This window comes from Desmodus rotundus, chromosome 3, assembly GCF_022682495.2.
Source record: "Desmodus rotundus isolate HL8 chromosome 3, HLdesRot8A.1, whole genome shotgun sequence".
Taxonomy (NCBI): domain Eukaryota; kingdom Metazoa; phylum Chordata; class Mammalia; order Chiroptera; family Phyllostomidae; genus Desmodus; species Desmodus rotundus.
The window spans coordinates 93,258,042-93,285,649 of record NC_071389.1 but is presented as its reverse complement, the minus strand read 5'-3'; the positions used below and the strand labels follow the sequence as shown (position 1 = coordinate 93,285,649).

At 37.0% G+C, this 27,608-nt stretch overlaps 1 protein-coding gene across 9 annotated transcripts in view; it reads right to left on the bottom strand.

Moving 5' to 3' along the window:
• EXOC2 (exocyst complex component 2) overlaps window positions 1-27,608 on the bottom strand; it is a 254,795-nt gene that overhangs the window by 13,739 nt on the left and 213,448 nt on the right. For all 9 annotated transcript variants that reach the window (XM_045189117.2, XM_045189121.2, XM_045189122.2 and 6 more), the window contains 2 exons: window positions 2,528-2,583; window positions 2,222-2,344 (listed from right to left, as the gene is read on the bottom strand). In XM_045189117.2, the coding sequence (XP_045045052.1) occupies window positions 2,222-2,344; window positions 2,528-2,583 (179 nt within the window). The remainder of the gene's footprint in view (window positions 1-2,221; window positions 2,345-2,527; window positions 2,584-27,608) is intronic.

Below are 27,608 nucleotides of genomic sequence, written 5' to 3'. Positions count from 1 at the left end.
ATTCAACCAATTCTGTGAGCGTCTTAATAACCAGTGTTTTGAACTGTACATCCGATAGGTTGGCTATCTCTTCCTTGCTTAGTTGTATTTTTTCTGGAGCTTTGAAGTGTTCTGTCATTTGGGCCTTTTTTTTGGTCTTGGTGTGTCTGTTACTTAAAGGGGCGGAGCCTTAGGTGTTCCCCGGGGGCGGGGTAAAGCTGGTAGCTGCACTGTGACACTGTACGTTGGGGAGGGGCCGAGAGGGCGCAATGGCGCCTGCTCCACTCTCCACTGGACCCCAATCTTTCACTCTGCTACCCACAATCAAACTGGGCCCCTCTCGTGCTGGTTCCCAAGTGGGTGGGCTTGTGCGTGCCCTAGGCCCCTGTGGGTCTCTCCAAGGACCTCTCCTGTGAGGCTGGGAGTCTCTCCTGCTGCCGCCCTAACCCCCAGGGGCGTTTTTAATCAGAGGTTTGAGGCTTTATTTCCCCGTGCTGGAGCCCTGGGTTGTGTGGTCTACTTTGCTCCCCACCGTTTGTCCGGTTTATCTGTGCGCGAATGTGGGGCCACAGGGTCTGCCAGTGCTCAGACTGCCTGTCCCCTTCATCCCACACTCTGCCAGTGTCGGTCCGATGGCAAGGCAACGCGAGTCCTCTCCGCCCTGGTGCCCGTCTCCACCCCTCCTACCGGTCTGGATGAATGTTTATTTTTTAGTTCCTTGGTGTCGGACTTCCTGCCATTCGATTTTCTGTCAGTTCTGGTTGTGCGAGGAGGTGCAGTGTGTCTACCTACGCCGCCATCTTGGTTCTCCTGTTTTTACATTTCAATAAAATTTGGATTGTATCCCGGACACTGTGTATATCATACTGGGGAGACTTTTGATTCTGTAATATGCCTCTGAAGAGTATTGATTTTGTTCTGCTTGTTTTAGCAAGTAATTTACTTATTTGTACTCAAAACTGAAAACTCCTGGCTTTTGGGCAGCATTTTAATTCTTACTTCAGTTCTTTTACCTTTAATTGGGCTAGTTATAGTGGAGTCCAGCCATGCATGTATAGTTTAGGGGCCAAGTAGAGACTTAAGTAGCTTATACATATAATTTATAGCTCTTGCTGTCTGTTCTCTGGGATAGGTTCCTCACTTTCCTGTAGTACTTTGCCCTATTCTTCAAGCCTAAAAGATGTAGGTTTTGTGAAGTTTTAGGTAGCTCTGGACCTGCCTTCAGGCTACCCAAGTACCATTTCTTCCAGAGTCACTTACTAATGGTCAGTTCTCCAAGTGTTTTTCATGTTTTTGATTTTTAAAATTTAAAAAAATTTATATTTTATTTAAGATTACAATTGTTTTCTATAGGGGGCTGGCCTAATAAGAGCTTCTTCAGCCATTACTGAAAGAAAAACTGCCAGTACTTTTTAAAAAACACACTATGTTCTAGATAACTGAAAGCTTATGTGTAAGAGGTCACTCTCCCATATGCCTGCACACCTTGGCTCCTACCAATTTGGTTGTATGCATACCAAGAATCATCTGGTTTATATAAGTTATATTTGTTACTGTAATTACATAATGTAAATACCTACAACAAAAACCAATAGAATATTAAAGCAAAGAGACAGTTATTTGTCATTTCTATGCAAACTACATTGAAGAGTTTGAAGAGACTTATTAAAAGAAAGTTGTAGACTGGTGGGTTGAGCACCTCCCTGCCTGTGAACAGAAAGGTTGCCGATTCAATTCCTGGTCAGGGCACATGCCTAGGTTGCCAGCCAGATCCCCAGCTGAGGGTGTGTGAGAGGCAACCTGTTGATCTATGTTCCTTTCCCTCCCTTTCTCCCTCCCTAGCCCTGTCTCTAAAAATAAATAAGAAAAATCTTTAAAAAGAATAAATAAAATTCCTAAATTTATATTTTAAAAAGTTGCTAAAAATTTCTTGTGAAATTAAATGTAGTAAAGACAACTATAAAATAAAACAAAGAAAATTACAGAACTTTAGAAGGAATCCTCAGTCAAGATAATTTCACAAGGATTGTTAAGGTCTTGCTCTGCTCTAAAGACACAGAAACTCTGGAACTTGTAGACAAGACATAACGGGCAAGGCTTATGCAGGAGAGACAATGTGGATCGCCAATAAGCAGATCCATAAAATAATCTGTCTGTGTATCTTAAGACTGATGATTAAAAATATACCTGTGTGTTTAAATGAACTGAAAGTTTGACATGGAACTGTGAGTAATTCTGGTACCTGTAATGCTCCATTTTTGCTGAAGGATGAAACACACTGCATGAGTCGACTGAGCTCTTCAGAAACTGCTTCCACCACCTTGGACAGGACCCGAGGCACCAATTCCTTGGAAATAGTGAATACCTGAAAGAAGGTTTAAAATAAGGAGAAATGGTGCATTATGGAGACCTATCCTGACTTTAATTTGTTAAACACAAAGGAATGCACAAAAAGTTGGGGGAAAAGGCCACCATAAAAACCACAAATTAGCCTGTTTCTCCTTTTCCAGTTACTCGTATCTCTTAGGAACATCAAATGATAGCTTACCTCTGCATGTACTGCAATTATATTCACCAATGCTTCTTTCAAATAGTTTCTGACACCTGAAAACAAAGTGGGGGAGGAAAAAGGCATTTAATAGAAACACAAGCAGCCTGTCCCTGCTGCTGGTATTACTGCACAGTTGTCTGAGGAGAAACAGAAAGTAACACCACCACTGTCAATTTCCTTTTGAGAACCAAATGGTGAAAGGAGTATCTTTGTACAGGTTTTTTTTTTTTTTAAAGGTTAAATTACTTAAGAGATTTTTTTCATTATTTTTCCATTGTCATTGTTTATGTTCTCTATAACTGTTTGTCGGCCTCCTTCAAAACTGAAATTTTAAAATGTCGTTTGGTTTCTTCATATATGTTCTTTACATATATGCATACACACACTCAAGTTAACAACCAAAAAAGTGACAACAGAAGAATATTTATCAAAACTTATAAAACATATGCAAAATATTGTAGCATTATACTGCCAAAGATAAAAATCAAATTATTATGCAGTGTAACTATTTTGACCTTAAAAATACTTTTGGGAGAAACTTCGACAAAACCACATTCAATCTGATTCTGTAAAACATGTTAAAGACTGGACAAAATACCAGATTTCAGGTGGTACAGAATTAATGAACACTACTTCACTTAAAAGCAGGCACAAAGATTTAACAGTATAAAATCTGAAGTCAGATTATCTTAGATCAAACCCCAATTTCATAACCTACAAGTTGTAACTTTTGGCAAGAAGACTGTGAGCCCAGTTTTTTCTTCTGTTAATAAACTTAAGAACAGTGAGGCTTAAAGAAGATAATGTATTTAATAAACTAACTTGTACTCAAGACCAAAGGTGCTGGTATTCACAGGGTTCATTAACAGCTTCATTATAATGCAAGGAAAATAAAAAACATAAGAACTAAATGCTGCTTTATTGTAATTCCAAAACAATAACTCAGATTTGGAGTGGAATATTTCAGAATGCCTTCTAAATTAACTGCACACACTGAGAATTCCTTCTCTATAGAACAGGGAAACTTCTACTGCACTGTAAAATCATGTGTATTAACAGTAATGGTGTTAAAGAGAATCTTTTCCCAAATGTCATTCAAGCTATTGATTAAGGAAAGTTGAGATAAATACTAAGAACAAGAACTATAATCAATTTTTTGAACTGACATTTGCAGATTCTAAATAGATAACTAGCTTTTGATCTCTGTCATATACAATGGTGTATATATAGGTACACTGTTTTTCTTTCGAGGAACAAACTTCATATATATTTCTTTGAGATATGAAAGTTCAGGTGTTATTAATTATATTTTGCTGATGAAAAAACTGATAAAGCTGATTGAAGAGTAATTAAATATAATCCAGAAATTAGTTGACTTCCTGAGAAAAGATAATTGCAAGCTAACAAATCTTACCTGGGAGGTAGGAGAAAATAATATAGGAATCTATTATAAGTGGAAGTGAAATAAACTAACTTGTGCTCAAGACCAGAGAAGCTTTCTTTCTGTAAGAAGAAAGCCACACCACAGAGGTGTTCCTTGGGTTGCTTACTGCTACAGTCATGGCATGAGGTCCCACCTGGCTGTGACAATCATGATCACATGGGTCAGTGTGTCTCATCTTGTTCCCTGATCCCTGGCAGTTGTCCCAATGTGAGTGGAGTGAGGCGAGGAAGGGCACTTTGGTTCAACAGTCCAAAATCACTGTACTCAGGTACAGAATCTTTAAATTGCAACCCTGTGGAAGACTGGCTTATAAGTGCATACATATATAAAATACATACAGTTACTAAAAATATAAGCACAAAAGCACAATATTAGGCCAGTGATAATTAAGCAACTTAAGAATAAGAAATTCAAGAGTCTCTACCCTCCATGAAAACCAGGGTCCTGTCAATGCTACTACATGAACAGGAGGTTGGGTTCTAGCAATGACTGAAAATATGAGGGCAGTTTTTAAGTTGTAAAATTCTTTAGTGTGAAGACAAGAATGGGGCTAGAGTGCTGACTAAAAAGCAAAAAGTTAAACTTAGAATGAAATAAGACAATGTCACATGCTTAGTATGCTATAAAGTCAACTCCCACTATGACCCTGAGAGGAAAAACATTTCCTGGCAAGAACCCATCAGACTAAGCATTACTAATAAAGACAGCCTGTAAACGAGATAAATCTAAATTACTCAACACAATTCTAAAAACAAAGCTGTGAATAGCAGGAAAAAAAGCACAGGATGCTTTCCACCTGTAGAATCATACTTTTGTTGACAGAAAATTTGAAAAAATAAATCAATCTTCCTGTTCTATGTTATGCTGACCACAAGTTTCACAAAAATAATGTATTGGAAGGAGCACAGAATCCTAACCTTGGACAAGTAAAAAAACCCTGAATTTCTTGGAGGCCTTATTTTTATGAACAGAAAAAAGTGATATAACTGCCCCTCCGTCCCCAGCAGCAATGACAAACTACTTCAAGGGGTAAGTGGTAATGTTAGAAAAACAGAAGGAAAAAATTTGTGGCCCTAGGGATGAAGAGAATCAAGTCACAGTAACTCAGTAAAGGTTCAAAAGGATAGAATTAAATTGAACACATCTGAAAAATGCATGCTAGCTCAAGACAAAGTTCAGAGAAATGTAATTATAACCTTCCAAAGTAATGTGTAGGTTGGCGTTATAACAAAAAAATTTTAAATATAAAAAAATTGATTGCTTCTCTCCAAAAAGCTACCCATTGTGTTAAATGCAAATATAAGTATTTTTATATTGTCTATTGGGCTAAAATTGCTCAGTATTAAAGGAATGTCTAAAAGTGCTCAATTCATTCAACATGAATTTGTTGAGATTCTACTACCTGGTACACTGCTAAGCACACATCAGAGGCAGTCAGACATTAGGTCCTTCCAGTAGAATATGGAAGTATACCCAATATAAGATCCCAAAGTCCTTAGTATTTTTGCCTTAATTTATTGGTGTTTGTGTACGTATCTAGTTGTACATATAAATTAGTGTTAAATGGCTATATGAAAGGGTTTTATGTATTTAAAAAAAAATCTCTGTATTCCAATTTAATTTGTGAAACATTTACTTGCTATTTTTATTTTGTGATATCCTTAAAAGGTTAAAGAATAGCATTGGAGGAGGGGTGGCAAACTCAGGGCAAAGGGCCTAAAGACTAGACAGAGTCTGTGTCTAGGGAGTGAGGGATGAAGGTTTATAAACATGAAACAGATAAGATCTTTGTGGTCTTCCTAGTTAAGAATTTCAATTCCTTTCTCTCTCTGCTCCATCCTCCAGCCAGTTATCTATACTGAGAAACAAAGCCAGTATCAGACTCTGCTCACTAGCCTTCTCCCTTCCCTAATCTCTACCCTGCACTCACTCAGGGGTCCACACTGAGACTTTAAGATGGGTTTCTAACAAACTGAATGCAGATTAACCCTTTGGGTTTATCTGTAGAGTTTGGTTTTACCATGTTGCTCCAAGTCCAACTGTGGGGGAGGATTGTCAGCTCTTTAAAAAGTCTATCAAAAGAAGCCAGTAATAGTGGCAGGTGCCAGAGATTGCCTAGCTTGCTCCACACCGTACTGACGTCAAAGAACCCCACCAAAAGACAGCTGGCAGCAGGAAGAAATCTCCTTTTTAGTAGCTAAAGTGGCTGTTTGCTCTTGTCTCACTGGGAAAAGAAAGTATGGAAATCATGCCAAAAGAATGAGAATGGAAACACTCCAAGATGAAAGAGAAGAGATTTGGTTTTGGGGAACTGTAAAGTTGGGTCTTCCCTGTGATTTCACTGACAGCTGAGCTAAACTTGATGGTCTCTCCCTTCAATGGAAAGGGTTTGATTTGGAAAGTAAGAAAGAGGTAGTAATAATGCCAAGAAACATGTTGCCTGAGAAAGATTCTGGAGCTGTCAGAGAAAGGCTGCATATAATTTTGTCATCAGAGTGGTTGAGGACTTAGAGCAGATGGCAGAATGAAGAATGAGTTCAAAGGGACCATGGTCATGGCATTTAGGGTCAGGACCAGGATTTGATTTTGGTTACTACTGTTTTCAAAAGGTCTGTGATTGTGAAAAAGGAACGATTTTGTAGTTAATTTGGGTGGTATGTGTTCCTTCTATTCCCACTACTATATTCTAATTTTATATCATTAACATTAAATGTTGATGATGATTTTTAGTTTATTGAAGTTAACAGAAAGAACATTCAATAGAAAGTCGGAAAAAATGAGACCCAGGTCTGTCTTACCTATATACTAATACTATGGCCCTAGACAAAAATCAGTTCGCTTTTTAGGTAATTGCCTACTGTTTTGCTAACAAAGCTATTATACAAATGTAACATGTTTATTCCTTTATTCTTCAAATATCTGTTGTGTATGTACTATTTGCTGGTACTGCCAGGTGGTGATATATAAAAGTGAGAAAAACAGACTTACCCCACCCTTAGAGAGATTATCATTTAGTGGTAAGAAGCATTTTATAGATTACAAAGTAGCACACATGCAAGGGGAGACGACCCCAGAAAACCAATAATTTTTAATTAAAAATTGTGTTATTTATTCTTACATGTTTTATTTCAATCAACTTCAAAGTATTCTCTAATTGATGAAATACAGTGATCGAGACATTTTTTTCCACTGCTAAAAACTTTTTTGAGCTCATTGATTTTGATTCCTTTTAGTTCTGTTTTTTTATTTCACCTCTTCCACACTGGTAAAAACATTTTTCCTTAAGGACTTTTGTTATCCGGGGAAACAAAAAAAAGTCACTTGGGGGAAAGATCAGGTGAATAGGGAAGGTGGAGCCAGGGTTCATGCTATTTTTGGTCAAAAGCTTCTGAGCACTCAGTGCCTCAGGTGTGCTCATAAATCAACCTTCATGAAATGGGCAAACATGTTGAGAGTCTTGAAAAAAAATTTCACTGAAGCAGAATGCAGCCTCTCACAACAATGCCGGCTGGTACGCTGGTACAGATGGATTCCTAGAACACTCACCTAGCAGGGGAAGCCTGTACTACAAGGGGCCCGACCTCCAGAAAATAATTCTGTTTTTTTTGGGTGTCTCCCCTCATATTTCAGGTGCTAGTTTTTAAATAAAGGTGCAAAGAGCTGGGTAAAATGTATGATGATTGAAAAAAACCCACTCATTTCTCTTTCTGAAACACATGGTGTAGAAGTCTGGACAATGTAGCCCATCAAAACTGTCATCTTGCTGTGGCTGAGTGGTTCAGTTGGGTGGTACACCAAAAGGTTGCGGGTTCGATCCCTGGCCAGAGCACACATGGGAAGGGATCGATGTTTCTCTCTTTCTCCCTTCCTTCCTCTCTAAAATCAATAAATATATCTTTAGGTAAGGATTAAAAACAAAGCAAAGAAAAGAAACCTGTCATCTTGTCATCTTGCTGCAGCATCTACGAATTGTAGGCAAAGTTCTTTTGAGGGGCACAAGGAATCTGGGGACAGCTGATGTGCATGAGAACATGATAACAGCAGACAGCCCAGATACAATATCAAGTGTCACTGTAATGGGCTATTACTGGAGAGACTTGTCTTTCATGATACTCTTATTTCGCTGGTTTACACAAAATTCTCTGGAAGTTGGAATTTTAGTGGAACTCTTTTGTCACACTGGTTTTGAAAAGAATGGTTAAACACCACACACTGGAGAAGGCTAGGAAGACTGGTCCTATGGTGGCCTGAGGAGTGGCCTGAATTAGAATTCTACAGGGTGTGGCGAAAATAGGTCTGCAGTTTTGAGTATACAAAAGAGAGTTTATTCTTGCATTATTATTGATTATTGTATTATTTTCCATGCAAACTGTATATCTACTTTCCTCCCATGCTGTATATATGTGAACAGAAGGCAGAAGCAGATGTTGACCTCAAATACCCATGATACTTACTAATCAGTCACCTTTGGGCAAGTTTCTGAACAGCTCTAATGTGTTGTTTTTTCTTTATAAAACAGGGATACCATTTATAAATGAAATATTTCTAAGTAGCTGATGATAGCAGGCGGCCATCAATGGAAGGCAGTATTACTGGTAACACCCACTGACTTTCCCTTGTACTCTGCTGCACGTAGCTCCCCTGTCATGTCCTCACTGCTGGGTCCCATTCCTCCTACTGCCACAGCTTCCTATTTGTCTGACATGATAAATCGCTCTCCTCTGCTAGACTGTAAACTACAAGCACAATCCTTGTGGTTTACTTACCTCACTTACCTCATCTTTGTATCCTCAGCAACTGCCACAGTGGCTGGCCTATAGCAGATGCTCACAAATATTTATGAGTTAAAAAATCAAAGAAGGCAAAGACCACGTGTGTCTTGCTCACTAGTAAGCTCCTACGACTTAACCCTCTTATATAAATCATTAAATGACTGACTGAATGAAAACATTTAATATATGTAGAATTCTATAATATTTTACATTTGACATACACTAAAAACATAAATTGCTCAGTTTATGTGCAAAGGAGATATTCTCTGCTAAAGCATGGTCTTTCACTTCTCACAGGATTTAAGAAAACAGAGTCCTTCTGAAATAATTTTTCAGAGTTCATTTGAAAAATACAATTTGAATTAACAAAGTACAGCAGAATAAGATATTGCTGAGGCTAAATACATTTTTCTAAATGCCGTATTTTCTAGCTATATACTTAAGCAAATACTTTAATGCAAATAATAAACTATTAAATATTTGCTGAATGCTCACTATGTGCTAGATACTTACGCAGAGGCTCAGATATATTAGAACACAGTGCACTCTCAGTTAATGTGTTAGGAAATCTAGGTTTTCATAGTGCACCATAAATGCCACATTTATGATACTATTAGAGAAGGCGCTGTCAATGTGGAGAGCATGACCAGGAAAAATAAGGCAAACTGACTTGCTCCTTGAAATTACAGACAGATGCTACATTATTATGGTGTAGAAATAAGTATTGCTTTTCAAAACATTCCCCTCAGATAAACACCCACAACTTTCCATGTTATTTAGGCAAGGGAATGAGAACACAGCTTCTAAACAATTAGTATATGTATCTCCTATACTCTCTGAATATGAAATTAGAATGTGTCATGATATTTGACCAAAAAAGTGTCCCCGCCCACACAGTATCAATCTAGACTATCACTTAGCAATTAATCTAGTAGTTTAGTGTGGAAATTCCCCATGGAGAAAACAAAGCTCATCTCTGCTCTGAGCAAGAACCTGTAGGCTTCTTTTCACAGGGTGGGCTTCCTGTAAGTGGGTCCATATACCACATACCATTTTCTCCAAGAAAGAAGGTCTTGTTTTTCATACATCAAAGCAGAAAAAGAGTCTTTTTTCTTGCTATATTTGTCAGTTTCTTCTTTTAATCTAACAAGGAGGGCATTTGATTTTTGTAATCGGCACACTGTTAAAAATTATTGAGTGCTTGTTATTATTACATGTCAGACTCTATTTCAGGTGCTGGGGCTTTAGTAGCAGTGACCAAAAAAAAGCAAATCCACAAAAACACAGTCCCTCTCCTACAAGACCTACATTCTACTGGGACACACCAGATTCAAGAAAATGTCACCATATTGCACACGGGAGAGGGTCTTTCATGTTTTCTAAGACAGCACAAGAAAGTAACTGCATGAAATAAAACTGGCAAATAATAAAACTCACAATGGCACACACAGGGCTTCTGTTTGATTAGAATCCTTGGCACCGTTTGTGAAAAAAATGGTTCCCTGACTTGTTGGAAATATGATGCCTAGCAATAATCTATAATAGATAATGTACAACAGATAATGTACAGTGCAGATGCCATGACTTGGTTGTAAATTTTAGCTGGAAAATCAGTTGATTTACTGAGGCTTCAGGTTTTCTTTGAAATATGAGAGATGATTTATAAATTAAAACTGGCATACAGGCAAATTTGATTCTTCTTACAATTACTAATTTGGACAAGTTGCTAGGCAGACATTAAAGAACAGAATAGTGAACATTTTGGATTGATCAAAACTTTATTCTTGATTAATTTTTTATTTTGAATAATTCATTGGAAAGAATTAACACAACACATAAGTGTAAGTTTTCATAATAAAAAAGTCCAATAAAGTTCTCCTTCATCTTCTCCCTAGTTTGTTGTATATTCTTCCAGATCTTTTCCAATATATTTTCCTATATATATATTTCCTATATATTGAGGGAAAAACATATTTTTCCCTAAAATATGAGAGTACACTACACATTCTCTTCTTGAAACTTGCTTACTTCATCCATAATATATCACAGAAGTTCTTCCATGCCAGTGTATGCATCTACCTTATAATTTTCAATGGCTGCCTAGTACACTGTAGTATGGTTGCACCATATTTATTATTCATGCTCCTACTATTTATTCTGTTATTCATTTTTATTATTCATTCTACTTATTCATAATTTATTCCCCTACTGTTAGACAGTTATGTTGCCTTTCAGTGGGTACTAACATAAATAATGTTGCAATGGACATTGATCCTTGTATTTTCATGGAATAATTTATATAAGACATCTTCCTAGAAGTAGAATTGCTGATTCAAAGGTTTTTAGTTTTGATCAATTCGACCAACCATTCAAAAGGCCACACAAAATTAGATCCCCGCTTCATGCCTTTTTGTTTTCTAACTTGGATTCTCTAATTACTATAATTAATAATAACCACAATATATGCATGCACCTCCTCAACTATGATAAAACTTTCAATTAAAACACTAAAAATTATTAAAAATACAAAGGCCAAAGGAAATTTTCTAAAAGTTACATAAGACATTTAATCTGACAGTGTAAATGCTGTCTGAAAAAAGCTGAAGAGAAGGAACACTGTGTAATTACAGAAAACAACTGCTATACAGTTTGAACCTATACCAAGAAGGTAAACTTTTCCATGAAGCATTTCCTGTCATAATTGGACATACGACTCCTTTAAACACAGACAGATTTCAAGGTACGCTGCCTAATGTTGTTTTGAAACATGATACCCTTTAGTCAATAATATAAAAAATCAAACTTTGGAAACTCTGGAGATACTACTTACATTATAAACCACATTTCCTGTTTTTAACCCCAGTGCCCTAAATCAGTTATCAGTGCTAGTCTACAGATATAAATAGATTGAAAAAATACTATAAATATCCCACAATGTACTTTTTTTTTGGTCAAACTGAAACACAACATGAAAGAACTTCGGGGTATTATTTTTTCAAGTAAATTATCTATTCAATTACAGTCTGAAGACACATTATCGAAATTACTGCCTATTGAACACAAAGTAACCAGAAACTGTATGAATATTGCCAGACAGATAGAAAGGTCTAAATATTCTGCAACAAAAATAGCTTTTGTTGGAGTAAGGCGTGTTTAGTCCCAGGTCTTCATGTTTTAGTTCACTCCTTCCTAATCTGATGACTTTTCCTAAATTGATGAATGTCTTTTGCCAAAAGGGGATTTTTAAAATGAATATTCAAGGAATGGATACACTTTATATGTAGTATGCAAATGAATCACTTCACCCTCTACTGTTTTCTATTTCTTTCTCAGGATCTTTTTTTAGGAAGGGGAGGAAGGAGGACTTTAATTAATATGATCTCCTCCTAGCTTTTAAATGAATGGGAAAACTTCCTTCTATGAAAATAAAAAATATTGCTAGCAGTGAAAATAACAATAATATGATTTCATGGCTTATTTTTTTCCATTTGTAAGAAAGGATTATATTCACAAGAATTTATTTAGCATTCACATAATTCACAGAAAGCTTTTAATACTGAATATATGTAACAGAATCATAACTTCTATTGCAAAGTTAAAATATGATGTGTAAAACAAAACATACTATCATAAATTATTACAGACTACTTTAGATTACTGTACACAGAATATCAGCTTCTTTTGATACTCGATACATTTAATTTTATATTATTTTTTTCATTTTTTAACATTTTAATATACACTTAATTTTAGGCTTAAAGGTAAAAACTAAACATTAACTAAGAAATCAAACTCATTTGTTTCAGTTTAGTCTTTTTCATGAGAAAGCAACTTCAACTAGGAAAGTGAAAAGGACATGAAAATAGGATGCTGTGTTTATACGCAAATGAATATATTTGTTTTACAATTTGAGGCATCACCACATTTATATGTAATATTTCATAAACTGGTCTGTAAAAGTTCAGTTTTCAAAACCTTGATCTTTTTGATTATTGATTGATATTTTGAGTTTTTTAAAAATAAGAATGACTACAATTAAATAAAAAGTAATAAATGCTTGGGTTAGAATCCTGGATCCCCTGTTTAGCTGTGTGGCTCTGTGATGAAATGAGCTAACACACAGAAAGTGCTCCACCACTGTGTGGCCCACTGTAGATAGTATGAAAATGCCCGGTAATATTATTTTATGGAACCACTATTGTATCCTTATCATTGGAATCATTACCGTGGAAAATAGCAAAGAAGTAACAGGGTATGGTCCCTATTCCCAATATATGATTCCATATACAATTGAAGAAATACAAAGAAATAAAAAGAAATAAAATCTAATGATATGTTTTAGCCATTCAACTAAAGACCTTGAAATTAAAAACAATTGAGTTGCAATAAAATTGAAGACAAGAAATAATATGAAAAGCCAATAGCTAACTTGGGGTTTAGTGTCATTTACACAATAATAAACCTTTTAAAAATCTTCTACATCTTTCAATAAGCATCTTTTAGAAGCCAAATTTTGACTAGTAAAATCTGTTGGGGATGATATAACTGAAGTAAGAAGCAGCATGGCGAGCTAGAAAGAGCCTCAACTGTGGCATCTGAGTCTGAGTCCATGCCTTGGGTAAGCTGTCTACGTACATTAGCCTGCACTTCTACTTTGTGATACCAGCTTTTAAAATTTATTGTAAGGATTATCAACAACAAAGGCACAGGAGCTCAATGGTATCAAGGAAAAGGAGCAGGAAGGGTAGTAATGATGACTGTTTCATGGATAGTATATTGTTTGACTCTTTGTAAGAAAATCTTCATTCTAGTACCTGAATTCTAAGTTATTTTTTCTCTTGGAGACTTTATCAACATTTACTCCGCTACTTCAATATCAACGCTTGCTTTTACTACTCCACCAAATTTGTTTCTTAGCGCCTGGTACAGTTTTGTGCAGATTCTTTATCCAAAAATAAAAGCAACTCCTTTATTCTTACTAGTATCTTTATCATTCATTACAATAACCTTTATAACTCTGCTATACTTTGAAATGATCCAGCATACGCCACTATTTGTTGGGGAAAACGTCAAGTTAGACACACACACTGATCTGTGGCTAAGCCACCACTTGTTTCTTCCCCTGGGGAAGGCCCTTGCTCAGGGAAGGTGGCAGCTCGGCTTGTTCTCAGTCTTGGACAGAGGGAAGCACAAAGTACCTTTTTAATCCAACTACTTAGAAAATATTAGGATATGCAAAATTACACAGTATTGTTATTCATTCTGGTTTGATCCACTTCTGATGTCCCATACACTTCTCCGGTAAGAGTGACCAAGTTAGAATTTGGAGATAGAACTGGGCTGAAGGCCTAGTTCTAATACTTTGAACAAGTCACAGCCTTTTCTAATTCTCCAAATTTAAAAAATCTGTCAAATGGAGAAATTAATACCTTGTCCCAACAGGGTTGTTGGGAGGATAAAATGCAATAATATACATAAAAATAACAGCTGAACTTTAAAATATTTAAAAATAGACCAAAATGAATCTTAACAAATTTATCAAGCTTTCAATATGAGCCAAACAAACTGATGTTTGGTATTTTATTTTCAGTGCTAGAAGCTTTAAAAAAATGCAAAAATGGACCAACCCTACAACTCCATGTTTTCATTCAACACTGTTATGCCTCGAATGGTGTATCACCAGGTTCTCTCTCATCTATAGTTTCTACAGCAATGTACAGATGGGGCATCACCTATATTTCTACAGGAGCCTGGAAGCATTAGGACTACCTGTATGAGAGGTTTTCTTATCAGGAGAAAAGGTTAAGACTTAGAATAATTCTCCAGTTGGTAAACCATACATTCACTTATTAAATCATCCATTTGTTCAAACATATGTTGAGAATCCATTATGTAAAGGGACTTCCTATGGTGGGGAGCCCAGAGGTGACTAAGGCATGGAGACTGTTATTAAGAGAAACAGTCTAATAGAGTAGTCTTCAAACTTTTTTGATTATGCAAATTAACAGGTAAAAGAATTTTATGCCCTCTGATGCACGTATTTTTATATGTAGAAATATATAAGATTATACTGTATGATATATAACTTCTAATTTATAGATAAGTGCCATTATAATAATACACACATTCTAAAAATATATATGTAAACTTATAAAACATAATTTATACATATATCTATACTATGTATTTCATGCATTATAAATAAAAAATCAGAAAAGGTAGCGATAAAGAAATAAAGATCATTTTATTAATTTGAATAAGCTAGGTTATGCTAAAATTAAAAAAAACACTAAAATATCAGCAAGTTAAGATAATAACAAATGTATTTCTTGCTCATGAGATATGTCCAATGGAGGGTCGAGGGGTCACTGCGATCATTCATGGATTTCAGCTTATAGAGGTTAACAAAAACTCCTGTAAGCACAGAGCAGGAGAGAGGGCAAGAAAAAAACAGTGGTGGCACTTAAGGCTTTGAGTGGCTGGGTCATCTACATCACTTGTACAGGGCCATGTCTAACCTCAATAGGTACAGCACTCTCCCAGTGAGAAAAATGGGGACTCAAATAAGTGGTAATGGATTCTACTACAGGTTTTTTTAAGTTTCACATTTAACAGTATTAAAAGTGTTCCTGAGTTAAAATCACAAATATTTGAAGGTCAAATCTAAGTTAACTTTATTCGGATACTTGGATTTAGTGGCTTTCACAGCTGAAAATACCGGTACTTTACAAAATATTACACAAAGACATGCATTTGGAAAAGATATGTAATTGTCTGTACTTATTAAATCATAATACATGCTCTGTTGTCAAGATTTTTAAGTTTGAGAAGAGAAGATGGCAGCCAAGTAGGTGGAAGCTGAGTCTACTTGTTCTTGCCCTCAACTCGGATGCTCAACTGATCTTCTAACAAATATACTGAACATTCAACAGAATCTCAGCTAATATGAAGTTTGGAAGCCAAGGGGTACAGAAGGTGCTTCACAATGGGCAATGAAAGGGTCAGGCCAGATCCCCAACCTACCAGACTGCTCATGACTGTCAGGCTAGTTTTCCAACCAGCTGGACTGTCCATGACTCAGTTGTCACAACTTATTTGATAGCCCACGGCTTAACTGAACTCTCTCCCACTGTACACAATAGACATCTGGCAGCAGACACCATGGTTGGGGGCCAGACTGACCCTCCTGTACCTGGGAATAGCCTGTCCCTTTACCTAACCCATTGCCCCGGCTCACGTCCTCACATCCTGAAACCTTGAGGCAACCGCCTGGAGAACAAGAGACTAACCCCTCCTCTATCCCCTCAGAAACCCTGTGATTTTTCTTTTAAAAACCCCATTCTGGCCTACACTCGCTGCTGCAATTGATCCCTACTCAGCCTGCCTTAAGCACAGCATTAAATAAAGGCACTTGGATCAGATCATCCAGTTCCTCCCGCCTCTATTTCTTGTGCATTTCTAACAGGTGGTAAGGAGATTTTATGGTTTGAAGGGGAAATACCCCGTGCATGGTGCCTGCAGCCATGGAGAGCCTAGTCAGAAATCACAGCTTTGCAATTCCCTCCCCTCCCAGGGCAGAAAACCCCCAGGCACTGGCAGGGAGTGACTTGGATAAAGAAAGTCAGGGAGATCCAGGGGGAGATCCAGGCTACACACAGTGAGCAGTGCACCCATAGCTGCAGCAGCAAATGCCAACTGGGAGAGTGCCAGAGAGAGAGAGAGAGAGAGAGAGAGAGAGAGAGAGAGAGAGAGAGAGAGAGAAGGAGGGGAAGAGATGGGGGGGAGAGAGAGAGAGAGAGAGAGAGAGAGAGAGGGAGGGGAAGAGATGGCGGGGAGAGAGAGGGAGAGAGAGAGAGAGATTGATTGATTGATTGATTTTTGGAGAGGTGCCGTGTGTATGGAAAACTGGACAGTGATTCAGTGCTGCAGTGGGTATGCCCAGAGACTTTTTAAAAGGGGAGCTGAAGTATGCTGGGCAGGGACTCTGTGCACAACTGCCCTGACAGCAAAGGGAAAAGAGTAAGAGTGCAGTTTGCTTTCAGGGAATACAGCTGAGTGATCAGACAGGTGCACAGCAAAGGGATTTCTCGGCCCCAGCCCAGCACAGCTAGCAGGCCAGAAACTGCACAGAGTGGAGAGTTCAGGACTGTGTCTATGGTGAAGGCAGTGGGCTGGGAACTGGACGGGCAAGAGCTGAGTACCGGAGATTATTTAGAGGCAGGCAGAGCCTCCTTCCCCTGGCAGAGATCAAACCTCCAGGAAGGGAAGGATGCACCCTGCCCCCACCTCTGCAGGATTTCGAGCAGAGCACCACCACATCCAACAGGAAGATCTGCAAAACAGGCAGGACAGGCTCAAAAACCCACTGCAGGGTGCATATCCAAAAGAGAAAGACGGAGAACTGCCTACTGAGCCCATTTTGAACTTCTCTCAGGGAAACAAAATACACTGGTTCCTTGGGCCCTATTCCACTGAGGCCAGCAAAGCAGGGAGATCTGAAACCCATGCAAGAAGGGAGAATCAGGGTCCCACCCAGCCTTGAATTGCACAAAGAGCTGCCATCAGCACCAAGCAAGAAAGAGCTGACCCTCTTACACAGATTGGCCCCTCCCTTGAAACAGAGAACTAGTGCATCACAAACTACACATTATTGGAAATAAGCTGGGACAGATCAAGACGGGTGGTGCAGGGGCAGGGGGAACACACCCACAATTTTCCCAGAAGATGGAACAGTGACTCCCAGGGGAGACCCAAGGGTCCCACACTCCCAAACACAATAGAAACCCTCTCCACAGGCAGGTGAAGGTGATACAGGTAGTGCTGCCAGAAGTTGGACTATTTCCCCCAGGACCTTGAGCTGATAAAAAGCCAGAGGTGGATACAGAAAGAGAAGACAGGAGGCAAACACCAAACTCTGCTGAGATGAATTCTACCTCACCCTTCTTCAGAATTTGCGTTATTTTTTTCTTTCGCATAGCCTCTAAATATTTCTCCTTTTGCTTCAATTATATTCCAGCTAATTCACTATTCTTTGTCTTTTATTTCTTACTTTTTATTTATATTTTATATTTTTATTTCAAAGCTTACATTGTACCCTTCCCTTATCTTACTCCATTTTGCCTTCCTCTTGCCCTTATTTCCATTGAAAATTCTACTTTCCCCCATGCTACCCTTGTTCCTATTCTTTACTCTTACTATTTTTCCTTGCTCTATTGTCTCAAAATCAGTCTTTTTTCTTTTAGTCAGCTCACATTCTTTCCCCGCTTCTTACAGTATTCTTATTTTCTTTCCCCCTTTATAAAATGTGGCTTGTTAGGTGTAGATATTATGGTTATCGCTGTTCTTCAATTGCACTCCTATTTGTTCACTATTTTTTTTTAAATTTCAAATCTCACAGGTTACTCTCCTGCTGTCTTACTCCATTTTGCCTTCCTCCTGCCCCTGCTTATTTGAGTTTGAAATTTTATTTTTTCCTTTTCTTACCCTGGATTCTGTTCCTTACTCTTATTATTTCTCTTCCCTCTATCCTCTCAAAATAATTTTACTTTACTGTAAACATTTCATACTCTCTTTTCTCTTTCATATAATATTCTTATTCTCTTTACATCTCTACTAATCTTTGCTCAGCTATCATTGTTATTGACCCTGCTGTGGCTTTTCTACAATTTTGTTCCCTTTCATTCACTACTTTTTAAATTTTATTTCAAACCTCATATTATACTATTCCCTTTTCTTACTCCATTTTGCCATTGCCCTTCCCTGTTTTACTTACATTTTAAATTTTATTTTCTCCCTTTCTTCACCTAGTTTCTATTCTCCTCTTATCATTTCTCCTCCCTCTTCCCACTCAAAATAATTTTTCTCTCCTTTAGTCATCTCATATTCCCTTTTTATTATCTTATAATATTCTTAATATCTCTCCACCTCTATTAAACTTTGCACAATTCCTGTTGATATTGCTGATGTGGTAGGGTGGTATTTTTGCTGACCTGGGTTTGGTTTTCTGGGTAGTATTGCTTTGTTAACCAAACCTAGAGCACGCAGATCAGGAGGTCAAAGAGAGTGTACCATTGAGTCCCACAGAACTCCTACCACAGAAGGCCACCTCATGAAGACAGGCAGTCAAAGCAGAGCAACCTGAGACACAGAAAGAAACAAAAAGTCATCTAAAATGCGGAGATAAATAAATAACCCCCAATTGAAATGAAAGGAGGAATCCTGAGAAAAAGAGCTAAATGAAATTGAGGCAAGCAATTTATCAGACACATAATTCAAAATAATGGTTCTAAGGATGCTCAAGGAACTCAGTGAGAACTATAAGGAACTTTATGGGAACTACAAAGAACTTAGTGGGAACTACAGCAGCAGGAAAAAGGACATAGACACTACGAATAAGAACCAGGAAGAGATGAAGAATTCAATATCTGAAATGAAAAATACACTAAAAGAAAAATAAAATTAAAAGCAGACTAGATGAAGCAGAGGAACGAATCAGCGAGCTGGAAGACAAGGTTTGAAGAAATACCCAGTCAGAGCAACAAAACAGAAAAAGACTCAAAAAGAACAAGGATAGTTTAAGGGAGCTTCAGGACAACGTGAAATGTAACAACATTTGCATCATAAGAAAATCAGAAGGAGAAAAAGAAGATGTAGGAAGACGGGGATGTATGAAGATGGGGAGAAACAAAGGTACAGAAAGAAATGGCAATAAATAAGTACCTATCAAATAACCTTAAATGTAAATAGCTTAAATGTTCCAATCTCAAGACATAGAATAGTTGAATGGACAAGAAAACATGACCTGAACATATGCTGCCTATAAGAGACCAACCTCACAAAAAAAGATTGACACAGGCTGAAAGTGAATGGATTGAAATAAATATTCCATGCAAATGGACATGAAAAATAAGCTGGAGTAGAAATACTTATATCAGACAAAATAGACTTAAAAAAAAGGCCATACAAGAGACAAAGAAGGTCACTACTTGAGTAGTACAACAGGAGGATTTAAACTTGGTAAACATATGTGCACCAAAGACAGGTGCACCTAAATAAATAGAGTATCTTGGAGGATTTCAAGAAAGATACTGACAACAACACAGTCATCACATGGGATTTTAATAACACACTGTCAACATGGATAAATCTTCCAAACGTAGAATCAACAAGGATATTGTGGCACTGAATGACACCATGGACTTGATATATACAGAAAATTTCATCCCAAAGAAGCAAAATATATATTCTTTTCAAAATGCACATGGAACATTTTAAGACAGAATAATACATGGTAGGACACAAAACAAGCCTCAACAAATTCAAGAAAATTGAAATCATATCAAGTATGTGCTCAGATCTCAACGGATTGAAACTAGAAACCAACCTCAAGGAAAAAACTCAAAAACATTCAAATACATGGAGACTATATAACATGTTGTTAAATAATGAATAGGTCAACAATAAGACCAAGGAAGAAATCAAAAAGTATCAGGAAGCAAATGAAAATAGACACACAACAACCAAAACCTATGGGACATAGCAAACACAATGATGAAGGACAGTTCACAGCAATACAGGCCTACCTAAAGAAGATAGAAAAATCTCAAATAAACAACCAAACCCTACATCTACAAGAACTAGAGGAACAACAACAAACAGCCCAGAGCAAGTAGAAGGAAGGAAATAATCAAGATCAGAACAGAATTAAATGACATAGAGACTAAAAGAACAATTTAAAGGATCAATATATGTAGGAGCTGGGTCTTTGAAAAGATAAATAAAATTCACAAACCTTTAATCAGACTCATCTGGAAAAAAAGAGACAGTACCCAAATAAATAAAATCAGAAATATAAGAGAAGTTACAACTGATACCACAGAAATACAAAGAATTGTAAGAAATTACTATGAACAAGCAGATGCCAAAAAGTTGGAAAACGTGGGTAAAATGGACAAATTTCTAGAATCATATCATGTTCCAAAATGGAATCAAGAAGAAGCAGAAAGCCTGAATAGACCTATAACAACTAGTGAAATTGAAGCAGTAATCAAAAAACTCTCAGCACACAAAAGTCCTGGACTGGATGGCTTCACAGGTGAATTTTACCAAATATTTAAGGAAGAACTAACACCTATACTTCTCAAAGTACTCCAAAAATTTCAAGAAGAAGGAAGCCTCCCCAACACTTTTTATGAGGTAAGTATCATCCTAATTCCAAACCCAGATAAAGACACAACAGAGAAAGAAAACTACAGGCCATTATTGTTGATGAACATAGATGCTAAAATCCTTAACAAAATATTAGCAATCCAGATTCAGCAATACATTAAAAAGATCATACACCATGATCAAGTGGGATTCATACCAGGGATGTAAAAATGGTACAATTGGCAAATCAATAAACATAATACACCACATAAAAAAAAAAAGGATAAAATTCACATGATCTTATCAATAGATGCTGAAAAAGCATTTGATAAAATCCAGCACTGATTTTTAAATATATTTTATTGATTATGCTATTACAGTTGTCCCATTATGTCCGCCTTTCTACCCCTCTACCCTAAACCCCACCTCCACCCTCATTCCCTCCTTAGTTCATGTCCATGGGTCATGCATATAAGTTCTTTGACCTCTCCATTTCCTACAGTATTCTTAATCTCCCCCTGTCTATTTTGTACCTAACATTTATGCTTCTTATTCCTTGAATCTTTTCTCCCCTCCCCCTCCTCGCTGATAGCCCTCCATGTGATTTCTATTTCTGTGTTTCTGTTCCTGTTCTAGTTGTTTGCTTAGGTTGTTTTCATTTCCGTTTTTTTTTTTTTTTTGGTTCAGTTGTTTATAGTTGTTTTTGTCGTCATTTTATTATCCTAATTTTGATCTTCTTTTTCTTAGGTAAGTCCCTTTAAAATTTCATATAATAAGGGCTGGGTGATGATGAACTCCTTTAACTTGACCTTACCTGGGAAGCACTTTATCTGCCCTCCCATTCTAAATGATAGCTTTGCTGGACCGAATAATCTTGGATGTGGGTCCTTGCCTTTCATGACTTGGAATACTTTTTTCTAGCCTCTTCTTGCCTGTAAGGTTTCTTTTGAGAAATCAGCTGATAGTCTTTTGGGAATTTCTTTGTAAGTAACTCCTTTTTTTGCTGCTTTTAAGATTCTCTCCTTGTCTTTAATCTTGGGTAATAGAATTATGGTTGGTGTGTGCTTCCCTGGGTCCAACTTCTTTGGGACTCTCTGAGCTTCCTGGACTTCCTGAAAGTCTATTTCCTTTGCCAGATGAGGGAAGTTCTCCTTCATTATTTTTTCAAATAAGTTTTCAATTGCTTTCTCTTCCTCTTCTCTTTCTGGCACCCCTATGATTCTGATGTTAGAATGTTTAAAGTTGTCCCATAGGTTCCTAAGCCTCTCCTCATATTTTTTAATTCTTGTTTCTTCCTTCTGGTCCAAACTGCTGATTTGAGTTCTGGTTTCCTTCCCATCACTGTTGGTTCCATGTGCATTTTCCTTTATTTCACTCTTCACAGCCTTCACTCTTTCCTCTATTTTGTGACCATACTCAACCAATTCTGTGAGCATCCTGATTACCAGTGATTTGAACTATGTATCTGATAGGCTGGTTATCTTTTCATTGCTTAGTTGTGTTTTTTCTGGAGCTTTGATCTGTTCTTTCATTTGGGCCATTTTATTTTGTCCTGGCACGCCTGTTATGTAGTAAGGGACGGAGGCTTAGGTACTCTCCAGGACGGCACAACCCACTTGGCTGTGTTGTGTCACCAATTGTGGGGTAAGAGTCAGAGAGGGAACAGTGGCACTTGCTCAGCTCTCCGTGGTTTGAGTCATTTCCTCAGATACCCACAAGCCAATTTAGCTTTTCTGGTGCTGATTCCCGGATGGGTATGTTTGTGTACACTGTAGGATCCTGTGGGTCTCTCCAATGAACTCTCCTTTGAGGCTGGTAGCTTCCCCTGCCACTGCAACCCCCCACAGGTTTTTATAGTCAGAGGTTTTGAGGCTTTATTTCCCTGAGCTGGAACCCTAGTTGCAGAGTCTGTCTCACTTCTCAGTTTCTCCTGGCTTACCTGCACAGAAATGTGGGACAGTCCTGTCTACCAGCCGTCACCTCACCCAGTCCGTGAGCCGCCGCCTTGCCTGCCCAGTCCTCCAGCCGCCACCTTTCCACGAGTCCCTTACGCCCTGGCTGCCCGTCTGTGCAGCTCCTCCCGCTACTGGTCTGGATGATTGTTTCCTCTTTAACTCCTTGGGTGTCAGACTTCCATACAGTTCAATTTTCTGGCACTTCTGGTTGTTTTTTGTTTTTAAATTAGTTGTTTCCTTCTTTTGTGCGAGGAGGCACAGTGTATCTACCTATGCCTCCATCTTGGCTGGAAGTTCTTCTCCCAGCACTGACTTATGATAGAAACACTCAGCAAAGGGTGACTATATAGAGGGAGCATACCTCAACATAATAAAAGCCATATACATGAAACCTACAGCCAACATTATACTCAGTAGTCAAAAACTAAAAGCTTTTCCCTTAAGATCAGGAACAAGACAAGGGTGTCTGCTTTCATCACTCTTCTTCAACTTAGTACTGGAAATTCTAGCCAGAGATCATAAACGAAAAAGAAATAAAAGGCATCTAAATTCGGAAGGCAGAAGTTAAATTGTCATTATTCACAGACAACCCTATGTACAACCCAGAAAGTGTACATAGAAATCCATAAAGTCTCCACCAATAAACTACTCAACCTAATAAGTGAATCTGGAAAAACAGCAGGGTACGAAGTCAATATTCAGAAATCAAAGGCATTTTTGTACACCAATAATGAAGTATTAGAAAGAGAAACTAGGAAAAAAAATCCCATTTACTATAGCAACAAGAAAAAAATTTACCTAGGAATAAATTTAACCAAGGAGGTAAAAGACCTGTACTTGGAAAACTATAGAATACTGAAAAAGAATGAAGGAAGATACAAATAAATGGAAGCATATACCTTGTTCATGGATTAGAAGAATTAACATCATTAAAATGTCCATACTTCCCAAAGCAATGTATAGATTCAATGCAAGTCCTATTAAAATACATCAATGGCATAGCTCAGAGATCTAGAACAAGTATTTCAAAAATTTATATGGAGCCAAAAAAGACCCTGAATAGCTTCAGCAATCTTGAGAGAGAAGAATACAGTAGGAGGGATCACAATACCTGATATCAAACTATACTACAAGGACACTGTAATCACAACAGTCTGGTACTGGCATAAGAAGAGATACACAGATCAATGTAACACCACAGAGAGCCCAGATATAATCCCACGTTTCTATGGCCAATTAATATTTGACAAAGGGGCCATGAGCATACAATGGAGTGAAAATAGCTTCTTCAACAAATGGTGTTGGGAGAACTGGAGTGGTACATGCCAAAAAATGAAACTAGAGCACCAACTTACACCATACACCAGAATAAACTCAAAATGGATAAAAGACTTAAAGTTGTGACACAATAAAGGTCCTAGAAGAAAACATAGGCAGGAAAATTTCAGATATCCCATGTAGCAATATTTTTGCCAATATATCTTCTAGGGAAAGGGAAATAAAGGAAAAAATAAACAAATGGGACTACATCAAATTAAAAACTTCTGCACAGTGAAAGAAACCATCATCAAAATGAAAAGGGAACCGATCGCATAGGAGAACATATTTGCAAATGATACCTTGGACAGGGGTTTGATCTCCAAAATATATAAAGAACTCATACGAGTCAACGCCAAGAAGGCAAACAATCCAATTTAAAAAAAAATGGGCGAAGGAGCCCTGGCTGGCGTAGCTCAGTGGACTGAGCACTGGACTGAAAACAGAAAGATCACCAGTTTGATTCCCAGTCAGGGTGGGACTACTCAAAGAGAATGTATGAAAGACCCACGGAGATGGACAACAGTGTGGGAATTGACTGTGGGAGTGGAGTTGGGATGGGTGGAGGAAAGCAAAGGGGAAAAAATTGGCACAACTATAATAGAATAACAATAAAAACAAATATTTTTAAGTTTGAAAATAGTTTTCCCTGCACTCTTAAATTAAGTACAACTTACACAGAGCAAAATACATAAATCTTATGTGTATAAACTGATGATTTTTTATATTTATATATACCATCTAGCCACCATCCAATCAAGGTATAAAATATTTATTTCCATCACCCCAGCAGATTCTATTGTACTCCTTCCCAGCAACACGCCTACCTGAAAGGTAATCACTATTCTGTCTTCTGTCTCCATTGATCAGTGTGCTGGTTTTCATATAAATGTAGCAATTAACTCATACAGAAACAGATGGTACATATTATTTTGGATCCAGCTTCTTCCCCTCAAGTCTGTCAGAATCATTCATGTGGTTGCATATAGAAGAATCTGGTTGTTCTCACTACTATACAGAATTTTACTGTACCACAATTTATATATCTAGTCTACTGCTTTGGATATCAGAGTTGTTTCCATTTTTTAACTATATCAAGTAGCTGCTATGAATATTGTTGTCCATATCTTCTGGCCAACATAAACACTCATTTCTCTTATGTAATTTCCTGAAATAGAATTGGTTCATTACAAAAATGCATATTTATCTTTAGTGGGAACTGCCTGTATTCCAGTGAGGAGAGAAAAGCAGGGAGGTATGCCCTACCAAAAGCACTTCCTAGTCAACATTACTTTATATACAGTCTTTCTGAATATGGGTCCACGTGTCTAAAAGTAAAACTTGCTGTAGCTGGAAAAAATAAAGAAAGAAAAGGATTTCCTTAGCGGAAAATTAAAAGGAAAAAAAGCCATGGCACAAAACCAAAATGAAGAGGAAAAAGTCCAAGAATATACACCAATTTTTCTTTGCATTATTATTACCCATCCATCGAGTATAAGAATATTAATTTTTTACTTCCATCATATTTAAAGTCCATGAAAGTTTGTGATTTCATAAACCTATTATTAAACTCCTTCAACTTATAAACTTTCCACAAGTGATATTCATTCTACATATAATTCTTGAAGTTCTTGTTACTGTAATTATAGGCTGTCATACATGTGCAATTAGAAATGACAGTAGTTTCAAAAATGAAAAATGGGTTTTCAAATATATCATACTTATGAATTTACTTTGGTTGACACTCATACATTTAGATTGTTATTTTGGATATTATCAGAAAAGTGAAGTAAATTTATCCAAAGGAAAATCTATGTCCCAAATAAATATAAAGATTTTATTAATATTATTTTTAGTTTGCTTTGTTAATGTCTATTGCTGCAATCGTTTGAAATCTAGTCCCAAACTGAGTTCTGGATTCTAATTCCACTGTTGGACTGTTTATTCAACATAGAATTTACCACATTAATGAACTTGCTAATAAGTGATACAATTGAGAAAGAAACGTCCTAGTTTTGTCAACCAAATGATCCTCTGTGGCCTTAGATAACCTTCACCTGGGCCTTGGTTTCCTTAGCTATTAAGGGAAGGAAGTGTCTGTTGTAGACTCCTAGGAGATAAAAGTAATAAAGATAACAAAAAATAAAAGAAAATCATGTAATCACCTTTAAAAATATGAGGCAACCAACTCATTCTGAAAATTGCTAAATAAAGAACCCACCATTTATCCTGCCTTTCCTGTAGAAAATGAATTTCAGAGTAACCAAACAGTTGATGGATTTTTTATTTTTTTATTTAGTATTCCAGCTAACAGTCATTAGTTTGCAATCCCTGAAATGGAATAGATCATGGAACCAATTACATATAGTACTAAAATAATTAAATGAAAGATTATGATAAACTTTAAAAGGTAGATTAAGCTGATGCCACTTATATTCAATTTCAATTTTGACATCACAAAAAGAGAGGTAACCAAACACTATGTACCTCTTGGTGGTAGTAAACAAAATTAAAACAAAATCAAATCCTAAAACTGATAAAGCTTCTTCACTATTTACACATTTATAGGAAACAGAGGAACATGTTACATGACACCATGAAGTAGCAATCTGAAAAGCCCAGAAAGTTAGAATATCTACAGAACTGATCTACTCAACAAATAAGCTGAAGAGGGGATACTAGAGAGTAAAAATAAATAATAAGAAGAAATAATAATTATTATTACTTATTAATAATAATAATGAGACATATCAACCAAAAGCAACATGCAGCCTAGGGGTGTCCAACCTTTTAGCATCTCTGGGTCACACTGGAAGGAGAAGAGTTTTCTTGGGCCACACATTAAATACATTGCAACACGCCATCACAATAAAAATATCATAATGTTTTAAGTAAATTTACAATTTTGTGTTGGGCTGCATTCACAGGCATCCTGGGATGCATGCGGCCAGTGGGTTGCAGGTTGGACACCCCTGATGTAGACCTTGGTTAAACCCTAATTTGAATGAACTGTTTAAAAAGCTTTAATGAGAATTTTGAACACTGATGGGTTTAATTTACTCATATCATATCATCACTGATATGATGAAATTAAGGAATTATTGTTAATTTTTTCCAGATCTGATAAAGGTATTAGGGTTATGGTTTAAAGAAAATAAGCCCTTATCTGGTCCATGTATGGATAAAATGATCTAATGTCTGGGATTTACTTCAATAATATATCCCACAAGTAGTGGGGAAGAGAGAGGGTTACAGATAAAACAATATTGGTTATGAGTTCATAATTACTGAAGCAGGCCGACAGGTCAATCAAGATTTGTTTTACTATTCTATTTTGATATGTCTGAAAATGTCCAAAATGAAAAGTTTAGAAAGGACTCTGACTATTTATTTGCACAATAGTACATTAGTTTACTCTGATGCCAAATATCATAGTTTTCAGC